General features: G+C 33.5%; 1 protein-coding gene across 1 annotated transcript; it reads left to right on the top strand.

Annotated features, from left to right (window-relative positions):
* Positions 1–3,870: 3,870 nt before the first annotated feature.
* On the top strand, positions 3,871–4,818 carry LOC120583081 (olfactory receptor 10AG1-like). The gene has a single exon (XM_039838414.1). The coding sequence runs from the start codon at positions 3,871–3,873 to the stop codon at positions 4,816–4,818; it is 948 nt and encodes a 315-aa protein (XP_039694348.1).
* The last annotated feature ends 8,873 nt before the right edge of the window (positions 4,819–13,691 follow it).

Here is a 13,691-nt window from a genome sequence, read left to right as displayed (position 1 = left end):
ATTAGAGAAATGCACATCAAAACCATAAGGAATTTCACATGAAAATGAGAAAGAATTGAGAACTCTAAGTACACCAAGTGTTGATAAAGGTGTCAAGCTGTTGCTACGCTCACACACAGTAGGCGAGAGTGGGCAGTTTCTAAAAGTGGTAAACATACACCTACAACATGATCCAACCATTTCCCTTCCAAATATTAACTCAAAAGAAATGACAATAGATGCTCCACTCAAAAACTTGTTTAATATACATAGCAGCTCTATTTCTGATAGTCAAAAATTGAGAAACAATCCAAATTTTATAAAAGATAAATAAATGAACACAAAAAAAAAGCTCGAGGTTTAAGTCTGCACTGACAATAAATGACAAAAATAGTAGAACATAGATAAAACTTAAAATTCTTACTGTGAGCAAAGACATCAGGAAAAAGGAACACATTCTGATGGATTATAGATGATCGATAGCTACAGAAATCTGATCCCTGGTTCCCTGGATTGGGGTCCAGAAAGGATGGATTACGAAGCTACTTGAGGAAAATTTCAGAATATTGTGAATGTTCTGCATCTTCATTGTGGCGATGGTTTCAGGAGTTTATATATTTGTTAAAACTTTTTGCATTTAAATTTTATTAAATCTAATTGAATGTTTGTACTCTATTTTCTATGAATTATGCTTCAGTAACATTGATAATTTAAAAATAAAATTTATAATGACATTTCATTAGAAACAATTATATCTAAAAAGCCAAATAAAATACATAACAATGTATCATATATAAATATTCTGTTATGTAAATGTCCTGTTAAAACATAAATCTAAATAAACATATGTTACAGCATGCTGTAGCACACGGTTAGTGACCAAACTGAGGACGGTGGCAGAGTCTGGCTTGATGCTCTCCAAATATTTTTCTGTGTCTTTGACACACAGTGAACAACATTCTCTAGCCCTCTCATGTCTTTGTTAGACATGCGATTAGTTCCTACACTGGTGTGTGTAGATGTGATGTGTCTCCTCTGTGCGGAGGCTCTTAAGCGCGCATTTCTTTCCTTATTTTTCATCTGTCTGTAATTCTCAGCTCTCTGAATGCTGAAAATCTAAAACGGGACCACAACAAACCAACTAGGGAACTGTGAGATTCTGGATTGAGAGGAACCAGCATTTCATTATCTCCGACTGCAAAACTGTTCTGTGAAACGGGTGTAAGATGCTTCTTTATTTGGTTAAGCCGCTGATATTGCTGAGGAATTGTTTTAGTTTTTACATATTTTTTCATTGGTAGTGATATGTAATTAAATAAGGAAATATCCAAATTCTCCATGTTAACGAGGAATGGACATTCAATTTGTCCCAGGATGTAAGTGAGTGACACACTTACTGGAGGCAAATCATGTGTGAAGTTCTCCATTTTAGATAAACATGATGGAAACCCCACACGAATACATTATCAGTCATAATATGGAACACAGAGGGCCAAAGAAGAAGAGGCATGCTGTAGTAAAGAGAAAGAGGCTTAAAATACAAAAAAGAAATGCATTTAGAAACACACATCAAATACTCAAAGAACGTTGAAACAGGAAAAAACAAATATAATTACTAGTAGAATTATCATGTATGATAATTGCTTCGAAGTAGCTGAAATGGAATAAGGACTTTAATGTAAAGTTATTTTGTTTATTTTCTGTTGTAAATACTCTTGTTTAAAATGCTTCTTTTTTTTGCAGTAGCTTACATTTTGAATCAGTTGAAACCTTCCCTGATGCCTAAGTAGGTGACATACAATGAATATATCCATCCAGGATTTTTTCGTCAATAGACACACCATGCTTTAATTTCCACAAAAGTTAATTTATCAACAGAGTTCAGCTTCTGAAAAGACCTCTCACCACCAATGTGTGGAAGAGATCAAGCACACCATGGTCATGGTCATGGTCATATGATACAACCGTGTGATACATTTTTCTAAGGGTATGGAAGCACTAGATTTGGATCAGTATGGGAATAAAAGTAAAGAAGGCAAATCCACATTAATTATTAAGAGTCTGAAATACAATTTGTAGAATGATTTTTAACTTTCTCCTGAAAGTAGTACTTGACAATTAGGTGGTGTTTCTATATCAAGAGACTCCCTGATTGAGGGGAGCTTCATGTTAAGAAAGGGTGAAGAGAAAGGCAAGCCACCTCCAAGGTAAGTGGTTTTAAAAAATAAACCCTGATGATTGCCAAACAAAGCTGTGTTTGGAAATTTAATTGATACACTAGAGAAAACTTCCCCCCAGGTGAGTGTGGCTGCTTCCTATTTAAGAGCAGCCAATGTCTGATGCCAGGATGAATGTCATAGAATTACAGTGGCTCCTCAACATGACAGAAGAAGTAAACAAGTTTACAGGTTAAAAATCACCTCCACTCACATAGACATTTTCATGCAAATTTATGAAGGTAAGCTGTAATTGTTTAGACAATTTTATTTAAAGAAAGTTCTTAATTGCAGGATCAAGGTGCAAAAAATAAAACAGAAAAACATGAAATTCTAAACTCTTTCTTTGAAAATGAGTTAACTACTTAAGATAGTTCTCGTAGTACCATAATTTCTTAATTATAAAGTAATAAAATTAGATGTAGGTCAAATAATGATAATAAAGTTATGGATATTCAGCATTATCCATTAAGGTAATTTTGAGAACCAGTACTAATAAAATAGGGAAATGTAAAAGACTATATATCTGAGTTTATTTACCAAAGTATTGATAAAAAATATCAGGTGTTGGGGCTAACAGGTGAAGACGTATGTAGCAGAGTGATGAGACAGAAAACATAATCTTTGTCGTATACTTGATTTGGAAAGTTAGAGAACAAATATTAATAAACTGTAGTTGAAATAGTCAAACAGTATTGACTGCCTGATATTGAATGGAATTAATATGAAGTGAAACAAGATTGTGTGTGTGTGTGTGTGTGTGTGTGTGCGTGTGTGTGTGTGTTTAAGTTTCATTCATAGGCTCCAGCCATTTGTATATCCAGAGTAAACATTAATTGTATTTAATCAAAGTAACACTTTATTAGGCAACATTATGAGGGGAAAATAGAGAAAGGGAATTAATTTTGTTCAATGGAACTATATGAAACTAGAATCTTACCAAGGAAGGAAGGGAAATGTAAAAAAATATTGGGATGAATGGGTCATATTTATTGAGTGAGTTAAAGGTTAATTGATATATATCATACACTGTATGAGGATGTTAATAGGAAAAGTTATTGAACAGTATGCTGGGATTAATGATTTCCATATTTAATGTAAATAAAGACAGGGGTACAAAAGTAACATAATAATATTGCATATATTTATTCCCTCAGTAACAAAGGATTAGTCTAAGAAAATTGATTCTCGTTAGACTATTAATGGAAGGACTTAAAACTTATTTTATATAAGAATTAAACAAAAGCTTTAAAATAAACACTTTAATTTAAAAGAGGAGGAATAAATCAATTGATGCAGAAAAAAATGATGAATCCAAACAAATACAATAGCAAAAGCCTGTACCATAATTTCACTTTTTATGGTAGTTAAATAATTAGAACATACTTATGCACAATAAGCTCTAAATAAGAACGCACACTTCTCATTTGCTCTGATATCATTATCTACAAGTATAAAAAACATGCTAGCTTTTATTTCTTGGATTGATTTCAAATGCACATCACCTCCTTTCTGATGTATCAAAATTCATTTTCTAGAAACAGAGCATGGTGATACTGAATATGAGTTTAGAAATTGCAGAAATACATTCATGCAACTAATCCAGTTCCCAGAAGGGGAAAATGAGGTTCAAGAACACAAATGAATAACCAACTTGAAATGACCATATTTGCAGATGGAGAAACACTTAAAAACAGAAAAATCAAATATGACTACAATAACGGAGTTTGTTCTTTTGGGGTTTTCTGATATTCCCAATAGCCAATGGATTCTTTTTGGGATATTTTTGGTCATCTATCTGACTATCCTGATGTGCAATAGCATCATAATTTTGATAACAAGAATTGACCCTGTCCTCCAGACTCCCATGTATTTCTTTCTTAACAATTTTTCCTTTTTAGAAATCTGTTATGTAACAATAACTATCCCAAGAATGCTCATGGATCTTTTGACCCAGAAAGGAAACATTTCTTTGGTTGCTTGTGCTGCACAAATGTGTTTTTTCCTTCTGTTTGGAGGCTCAGAGTGTCTCCTCCTGACAGCAATGGCCTATGACCGCTATGTGGCTATTTGTAACCCACTGCTCTATCCACTGGTCATGAACCACAAGGTGTGTGTCCAGCTGGCCATTGCCTCCTGGGTCAGTGGAGTTCCAGTCATAATTGGGGAAACATGTCAGATTTTTTTTCTGCCCTTTTGTGGATCTAACAGAATTAATCATTTCTTCTGTGACATCCCCCCAATTCTCAAGCTTGCTTGTGGGGACACATTTCTGAATGAGATTGCAATCTATCTAGCTTCACTGGTGTTTGTCATGGTTCCATTTCTATTGATCATTGTCTCCTATGGAAAAATTATTGCCAATATTCTCAAAATATCATCAGCCAAAGGGAAGGCAAAAACCTTCTCCACCTGTTCTTCTCACCTGACAGTTGTGGTCTTATTCTATGGAACGGCTACTATCACGTATTTGCAACCCAAAACAAATCAATCAGAAGGAACTGGGAAAGTGATCTCTCTCTTCTACACCATTTTGATCCCAACACTGAATCCCATTATATACACTCTGAGGAACAAAGACATCATGGTAGCACTCAGAAAACAACTAAGTCACTTACTATGATGACACAAAGACTTGAAATTACAGTAAAGGACATTCTTATCTGTTGATCATGTAGATACAACAGAAAAAAAAAACGTTTAATTTTATGTCTATGTTTCTAAATAATGATGATGAATATCATCATAGTAACCTCACTTTATGCTAAGGGACCTTAGTTTCATAGGGTTAAGTAAAGGACTTCTTTGTAATCAAAGCACAAATTATCTCCATTGTAATAGTATAATTTGAACATTTCTATTTCCTTTCACTTTGAACTAGTGAGTTAAGAGATTGCCTGAGCAATACAATGGTGGTTAACCGAGTATGTTATATAACCAGGGATTAGAGTCATGATCTGTGACTTATTTTCTTTAACCTTCCCATTCCTTCAGATTTCTTTAGTTATCTCTCTGTACTCTGATTTGAATTGGCCAATGCAAGCAAACAGCAGCAGTTGAGAAGTTGGAAGCAAAGTAATCTTCGTATTCTTTTTGCATTTTTTCTTGACTCATTAAGTCACTGTCCATGGTGCTTTAAGTCTACAAATCCCCTCCCCTATTATCCCAACATTCACTGTCCTCTAATAACCTCATTCCTTTTCATTGTAGCTTTTGCTTTGTGAATATCTATTTAGTTTTAGAAGTTTCCTGAATTAATACTTTAACTCTCCATATCGAGGTGTATTGGGTTGATTTGGCCTCTAAATATATGTAAAACTAGGACCTGTAGATGTGGTCTTATTTGAGGGGAATAAAACTTTTGCAAATGTATTAAATAAATGAGGTCCTTCATTGCATTGTTCAAGTGGATACTAAACACTATGTCCAATGTTCTTATAAAGCAGAAAAGCAAAAGAAGTTTAGAATAAAGTTACAGAGACATAGAGATCATGTGAAGATGGAGACAGAGATTGGAATGATGTGGTCAAGAATCGAGGAAGGTCAAGAATCGAGGAAGGTCAAGAGCCACCAAAAGCTGGAAGAAGCACTGAATGATTCTCTCTTGGAGGGAGTGAGACCTGGCCAGCACTGTGATTTTGGACTCTGGGTTTAAGAACAAAGAGATAATAAATTTTTAACATTTTAAGCCACTCCATTTGTAGTAATTTATTACAGTAGACCAAAGAAATACACCATATAAATCATTTATTTTTTCATTAAATCCTTTTATTTGAATCACAGAACTAAATTTTGTATCGTTTTTTGGGCAGTAATTTGACATTTTATTTTCTTTTGAATGTAAAATCAAAATATCCATTTAGTTAAAAAAATATTGTGTCAATGTAACCTCAAGTGGTATAAATACATTTATCCCAAAATGAGTATTACATATGTTTGTTCATAACTTCTTTTAAAGTTTTTTTTTTATTATTGAGCAAAGAAAACCAGAAGCAAAAAAGAAGGCAGTGTCATTGAAATTTATTAAGACACTGGAGAACATCTACATTGTACAACCCTATAGAGCTTCTCAAGAAAATGTTTTAAATCTGCTTCGCTGAAGGCATTACAAGCTTTCTGATATGTGAGAAAAAATGTATATGTATATATAAATTTAACTCCATTTTTATAAAACAAAAAAATATCAGTCCATAATTTCCCATAATACTTTGCATGTGCATGTCGGTAGTGGGTTCTCATTCATAGCACAATATCTGATAGGGTGTGGATTAGAAGAAAATATGGACTTCCTCACAGTGATAGGATTTTAAATAATTTCTGACTTATTCAATATATTTTTACATATTGTTTGGACTTATTACAAAAACAATGCAATATGTAAAACACAAAAAATACTTTATTATCTTTCTTTAATTCAGATATAATTGACATAAACGTTATATTAGTCTCACATGGGTTGATGTTTCTATATATTGCAAAATGATCAACAAGATAAGTCTACTTAATATCCATTACCATTTATAGTTACAAAAATTTATTTTCTTATGAGGATGACTATGAAGATCTACTTTTTTAACAACTTTCGGATATCAAGACATTATTATTAACTAGAGTCACCATGGTGCATGTTGCATCCCTGCAACTTAAGTAGTTTATAACTGTCTCCTTGTACATTTCGTTCAGTTACACATTTTGCCCATCCCCCACCACTTGCCTCTGTCAATCATCAGATGTTCTACATATTAGAAGAACATATTGACTTCCTCACAGTGGTAGCATTTCAAATAACTTCTGATTTATATCTTATGTCTTATATATAGTTTGGATATATTTTAAAGAGAATGTGATATATAAATCACAAGGTATAACAGTTTATTTAAAGCCACGTAGCAAAGAAAATTCTTGCATTTCATCCTCGCTTATTGTTACTAAATGTCTTATGGAATATTTAGCATCAGCAGAGAAATTTCAGAATCAGCCAAATCATCTTCGATCCTTGAAAGAAACAACAGATTTTATGAACCAAAACAAATCAAAATATATAACAACTAGAGTCATTTCTTTAAAAATAACTAAAATTAGGGCTGTAACAATAGATACGGAGATGGACACATTTAAGATTGTAAACATGCATCAGGTAATAATTAATGACATCCAGTAAGCCCTGAATTGTGATAATTATAAAATGTGATATAAAAACTATGATGAATTTTGAAAAAACTCAAATCAAGGAGTTAAAAAGAAAATGTGGTACATATGTACAATGGGATATCATTCACCCATAAAAGCTGAAATTCTGCCATTTTTGATGACATGGATGGATCTTGAGAATATCAAGCTAAGCAAAATCAGTCAGATGGACTGAACAGAAAAGCACAGGGTGTTTAGAAAAGCAGTTACAGACACTCAGAAAAAGAACATGTGAAGATGCAGGCAGAGATTGGAGTGATGCAGCCAAGAATCAAGGAAGATCAAGAGACACCAAACGCTGAAGGAAGCAAAGGATGATTCTCTTAGATCCTGGCCAGCACTGTGATTTGGCCTCTGCATTCTAGAAATGTGAGAAAATAATATTTTATTGTTTTAAGCCACTCGATTTGTAGTATTATTAGAATAAATCGAAGAAAATAATGAACCATATAAATAGTCTTTTTATTAGAGTCCTTTCATTTAAATCATGAGAAATGAATTCTGTATCCTTTTGGGCAATATTTTGGCATCTTTTTCTTTTTAAAAATAAAAACAAAATACTTATTCTTTTGTTTTAAAAAACTGTGTCAATGTAACCTCATGTGGCATATTTATTTGCTTAAGAAAGAGTTTTACATGTGTTTCTTCAACTGTTTATGAAAGGTTTTTTTCTGGAGCAGAAGAAAATTAAAAATGAAAAGAAGGCACTCTCGGTTGAAGCTTATTAAGACACTGGAGAACATCTGCACCGTACAACCCTACAGAGACCTAAACCAATATTTTAGATCTGCATCACGGAAGGCTTTCCTAGCTTTCCTGATATGTGAGAAAGAATGTATATGTGTGTGTATAAATTGTAAAGCTCTACAAAAAAAAGAATAGTGCTGCATAATTTTACATAATATTTTGCATGTGCATGTTTTTAGTGAATGTTTATTCATAGCAGCAATATCTGACAAGATGTGAATTAGAAGAAAATACTGACTTCCCCACAGTGGTAGGATTTCAAATGATTTCTAATTTATTTATCATATTTTTATTTATTGTTTAGACTTATTACAGAGAATTAAATACATAAAATTATTTCTTCTCTATTTTAAATTGAGGTATAATAGACATATAATATTATATTAGTTTCAGATGTATAAGATGAGTTGATGTTTCTACATATTGTGAAATGATCACCATGATAAGGCTACTTAACATCCATTACCATATACTTACACAAATTATTTTCTTATGTGAGGACTTTGAAAGTCTACTATCTTAACAACTTTCAGATATGCAATGCAGTATTAATAAATAGAGTCATCATGGTGTATATTGCATCCTTAAGACTTACTTATTTCGTAACTGTCAGCTTGTACCTTTTGCCCACTTTCACCCATGTTGTCCCTCCCCCCAACGTCCTGCCTCTGGCAATCATCAGATTATTCTCCATGTTAGGAAAAAAATAATAATGTAAACAAAATTACTGGCAGAAAATATTGGCAGCATTTCAAATAATTTTTGATTTATTTGTTATATTTTATCTATAGTTTAGATATATTTTAAAGAGAATGTGACATCTAAACCACAAAGCATAATCTTATATTCAGTAAATGTAAAACTACATAGCAAGGTACATTCTTGCTTTTTACCCTTGCTTATTATTACTAAATGTCTGAAGGAATATTTAGCAACCAGCAGAGAAATATGAGAATCAGCCAAATAATCTTTGACCCTGAAAGGAACAACAGGTATTTATGAACAGAAAGGAATCAGAATATATAACAGAGTCATTTATTTAAAAATACCTGAGAGGGCTTAACAACAGATACAGAGATGGACAAATTTAAGATTGTAAAAATGGACATAGTAAAAATTAATGGCTGCCAGTGGGCCCTGAATGATAATAAAGGAATCCTCAATCAAAAGAGAATAAAGAGGTTGTCATATGTGTATACAGTGGGATACCTCTCAGTCATAAGAGAAGATGAAATACTGTCATTTGTGACAATATGGACAGATGGATCTTGAGATAATCAGGCTAAGTGAGATAAGTACGACAGAAAAAGTTGAAAACCATATGATTTCCCTCAATTGTGGTATATAAAACTGAAAACAACAAACAAACATGACACAGACAGTGTTAACCAGAGGGAAGTGGGGAGTGAGGAGGAAATTGGGGTAAAAATGGTCAAATATATGGTGACAGAATCCCCCCCGCTGTTTTTCTTTTGCGAGGAGACTTTATATTTCGAAAGGATTTTGCAATAAACATAGTGAGTGTGCTCCAGGCAGCTGTTCTATTCTTCTCTTTCATCCTTGTCCAGGGCAGCCATATCCTCCCGGGCCTCAGAGAACTCACCCTCCTCCATGCTCTCACCCACATACCAGTGCACAAATGCCCTGTTGGCATATATCAAGTCGAACTTGTGGTCCAGGTGGGCCCAGGACTCGGCGATGGTGGTCGTGTTGCTCAGCATGCACATGGCATGCTGAACCTTGGTCAGTTCACCCCTGAGCACCACAGTGGGTGGCTGGTAGTTGATACCAAACTTGAAACCCATGGGGCACCAGTCCACGAACTGAATGTAGTGCTTGGTCTTGATGGGGTGGGACACACACAATATATACATGACACACTGTTGAATTTTACACTTGAGATTTATTTGATTTTATTAATCGAAGTCAGCCCAGTAATTTTTAATTAAAACAAGAAAGAGGAAAAAGTCAACAGTATTTAATCAATGAAGAAGTCTTCAATATTTGACGAACCAGAATAATAATACACGATTATAAAATTTTCCAAATATTTACAAATACAATATTTTGGTCTTTGAGAAATCAAAAAGAAAAAAAAATGTGGTTGACTTTCAGAGATTATATTAGTGGTAAATTTATAAATTGGGCATATGTCTCTTTTTCAGTACTGAAAAAAGCATAAAAATATTTGCATGTACTTGATGAAAAATAATTTTGAATTTTGTAAATTTAAAAATAAAATAACTATGTAAAGCAAGAAAAATTTTAAATGATTCACTAAAATTGTGGGAAATTAAGATTATTTAAATCTACTCAAACTTAATGACAATAAAATAGGTATCTTAAATGTATTGAGATCTTACCATGTTAAGTGAATTAGAAAAACATTTTTGTTGAATATGTCAAATCCTTAATCAAACAAATATTATCTTTCCAAAAATGTTATTATCAAACCTGCCCTAACAAGCACACAAGCAAAGGGAGCTTCAGGAAACACGCGAAGCCACTGAGCCTCTCTGCACATGCCCTTACCTCTATCACAGGTCAACATTGGAGGCCTGAGACACACTCAGCAACAGGACTTCCCAGCACCTTTATTCCTCCTCTACGTTAGACTGCAGGCTTCCTTGACCTGTCAGAACTGTGTAAGGAATCTAGGCTTCTGGAGAGTTGAGAGAACCAAGGGAGTTGGGGTGGGGTTGTCATTCCTCTTGGTCATCTAATCAAGGCAGGATTGTCAAACCTGTTAGGACAGTTGCAGACCATCAGTAAAGAAACTGACTGGGGTCTCCAGAGTAGTGTTAGACCTTACAGAGCCTGTCGTAATACCCGCTAGTCTTATTCAGTGAAGAGATATGAGTTTCTATGAGGAGGAATAATACATCCATTTCTTATTAAAACAAAGGTTTCTTACATATAAATGCAAAAACATTTGTACATAAACTACTGAACAACAAGAAAAAAGCAGCTAAAACTAAATCTAGACTAGAAAGTATGAATTTATTTTGTGTCAATATGATTTTGTATTGACAATTTTCATTTATTTTAGATCACCATAGAATTCCAAGAACTGAGATTCAACAGATACTCACCAAGTAAAGATTTTAAGCTTAAAATTGGCACTCAAGACAGAACTGGAATTTTGGATTTCTTACTTTCATTGTGATAAAGGAATTGAAAACAAAATGGATACAAAAATTCTTGGAAGCTCATTAAAGCCTACATAAGTACAGGTGTTTACATTAATAATCCATCAGGTAAATATCTAAAACTTATTAGTACCAAACCATAAAGAAAATATTGGTTTATCTTTATATATGCTTCTATGACTCCCTGCAGAAAACAGATGTATGCTGTGTCAAGGAAGAATAAATCTATCATTTTTTTTTTGTCTGAAACGAATCATTTCTTTGAAGCGATCCTTATTGAGAATGGAAGAATTAAAATAGTAATATGCAAATATGGGTCTTCTCGTTTCTTCGTCATTTTTATTTTTTCTCTCATGAAATCGTTCTGTTGACCTTAAAAATAAAGAGCCGAAGTGAGATATGATAGTGTTTATTTGAGATCAAAGAATAGCTGTTTGGGAAAAACAGATTCAGGTAGAAACACAAATAGTTTCCAGTTATGAGATAAAGGCAAAGGGTATTCGTGAGAAAGAGAAGGGAAATAGTTCCATGAATAGATGAAAGGAATTTCTATGGGTGCAAATAACTTGTTATTCTTTAGCCAGGTGCAGTGGTGCTAATTCTAAGGAATGTTTAATTTTTCAGTCCTGTAGTCAGATGTCTGCATTCCTGTTAGCTCTGAAAAGAGTTATTGGGTTACAATATTGCTTTGCCCCAATTAAAAGGCTATTTAGACCAAGTCACACATTCCAAGGTTTCAAGAGTAAGCTTTCAAGGCAATTTCTGTGGGATGGGGGCTGTGACTCCATTTCAAAATCGCTCCATCTATATTATTTTTTACAGTTCTTTATATCTTAAAAGGAGAATGGAGAACTTGAAGTCAGCACTTCATTATTTCATCTTTTAGGCACAAGTGTGATTATTGTATTTTATAATAAATTATTCTGTTCAATTTATCTTCCTGTATGTGTCATTTCATATATTAAAATGAGAATATTTTAATGAGAACAACTATTCTCACAGATAATGAGTCACTTCAGGTTATAAGAACTCATCAGAGTTCGCAAAATCATTGCATCTATGCAATTCATTCCATAAAGTCATTATTAATTAGCCAATCAATTGGTATAGAGAAAGGTATCAAATGCTGCTGCAAGAAGAATATGACAAATGAAAGTTCTTGAAATAAAATACCTAGTGATAATGTTCCTTGATCTTGATGGCTCAATTAAATAGGAATACAATTTCAAAGCAAAGCCCATGCAGAATGAGGGAGAGTTATAGCAGCACTCTAGTTAAGGAGAGGCACATGCTATATTTGGAAAGGGTTACCTGGAAGAGTTGAGTTACCAAAAAATACACTTGAATATTATATACTGAACATTCCCCTGAGAACTGTGACAGATATAAATTATTCTATTCTGGGAATCTGTTTGTTAATATGTAGAGTAAAATAACTCACTTTGCTCTGTACACAAAAAATAAATAAATAAAAAAATAAAAATGCACATTTTTTGAACACTTCAATTCCAATAAAATACAAACTACTTTTATGTGTTAATTGGTTGGTATGGTTAAAATTTAGCATATCTTCACTATTGGATTCAGGTTTGCTCTTTAATGTTGGGTTATAAAATGGAATTTAAATAGAAATAAGAAAATGTATATGTTTACTTCTCAATCTTCTCTTGTCAATAGGAAACAAACCAAAAGGATAAACGACTAATTTCACTATTTTTCCAGGTGGACCGGCAAGAAAAAACAACCGGAAACAAATTCTACTTCAATGATGAAATTGAGTCTTTGGGGATTTTCTTGTATTCTCAACCTCAGAATGTTTCTTTTTATGATATTTTTCTTGTGCGTGTGATAATAATCCTGATGGAAAATGTCATCATTAGTCTCATGAGTAGACTAGACCAGGCTTTCCAAACTGATTTTTTTTTTCCCCAGTAATTTGTCCTTCCAGGAAATTTGCTATGTATCTGTAGCTCTGTCTAGAATACTCATAAAACTTTGGACTCTGAAAAGAAATATTGTTTTCTTTGACTGTACTACACAAATATATTTTATCTTTGTGCTTGGAAACCGAAAATGCTTTCTCCTGACAGTGATGGCCTATAACTGCTATGTGACCATTTGTCGTGTTCTGCAATATCCTGTAGTTAGAAACCACAAGCTCTGCATCCAGCTGAGAGTGACTGGCTTTTGGATCAGTAGAATTCCGGTCAGGATATGACTGGCATGTCAGATCTTTTCTCTGTCATTTTGTGGTTCTAACCTCATTGACCACTTCTTCTGTGACATCTCCCCAGTTCTCAAGCTGGCCTGTAGGGACACATTTTTAAATTAGATGTTGGTCTTTACAGTTGCTGTGCTGTTTCTTAAGATCCCTTTTCTGGTGATTCTTGGCTCCTACAGTAAAACCATC

The sequence above is a fragment of the Pteropus medius genome, unplaced genomic scaffold, assembly GCF_902729225.1.
Source record: "Pteropus medius unplaced genomic scaffold, Ma_sr-lr_union100, whole genome shotgun sequence".
Taxonomy (NCBI): domain Eukaryota; kingdom Metazoa; phylum Chordata; class Mammalia; order Chiroptera; family Pteropodidae; genus Pteropus; species Pteropus medius.
The sequence above is the reverse complement of the archived record's forward strand: the minus strand, read 5'-3'. Positions and strand labels throughout refer to the sequence as shown.

Excerpts from the sequence above, each read along its gene's own strand:
- LOC120583081 (XM_039838414.1), top strand. The coding sequence starts at position 3,871 with ATGGAGAAACACTTAAAAACAGAAAAATCAAATATGACTACAATAACG.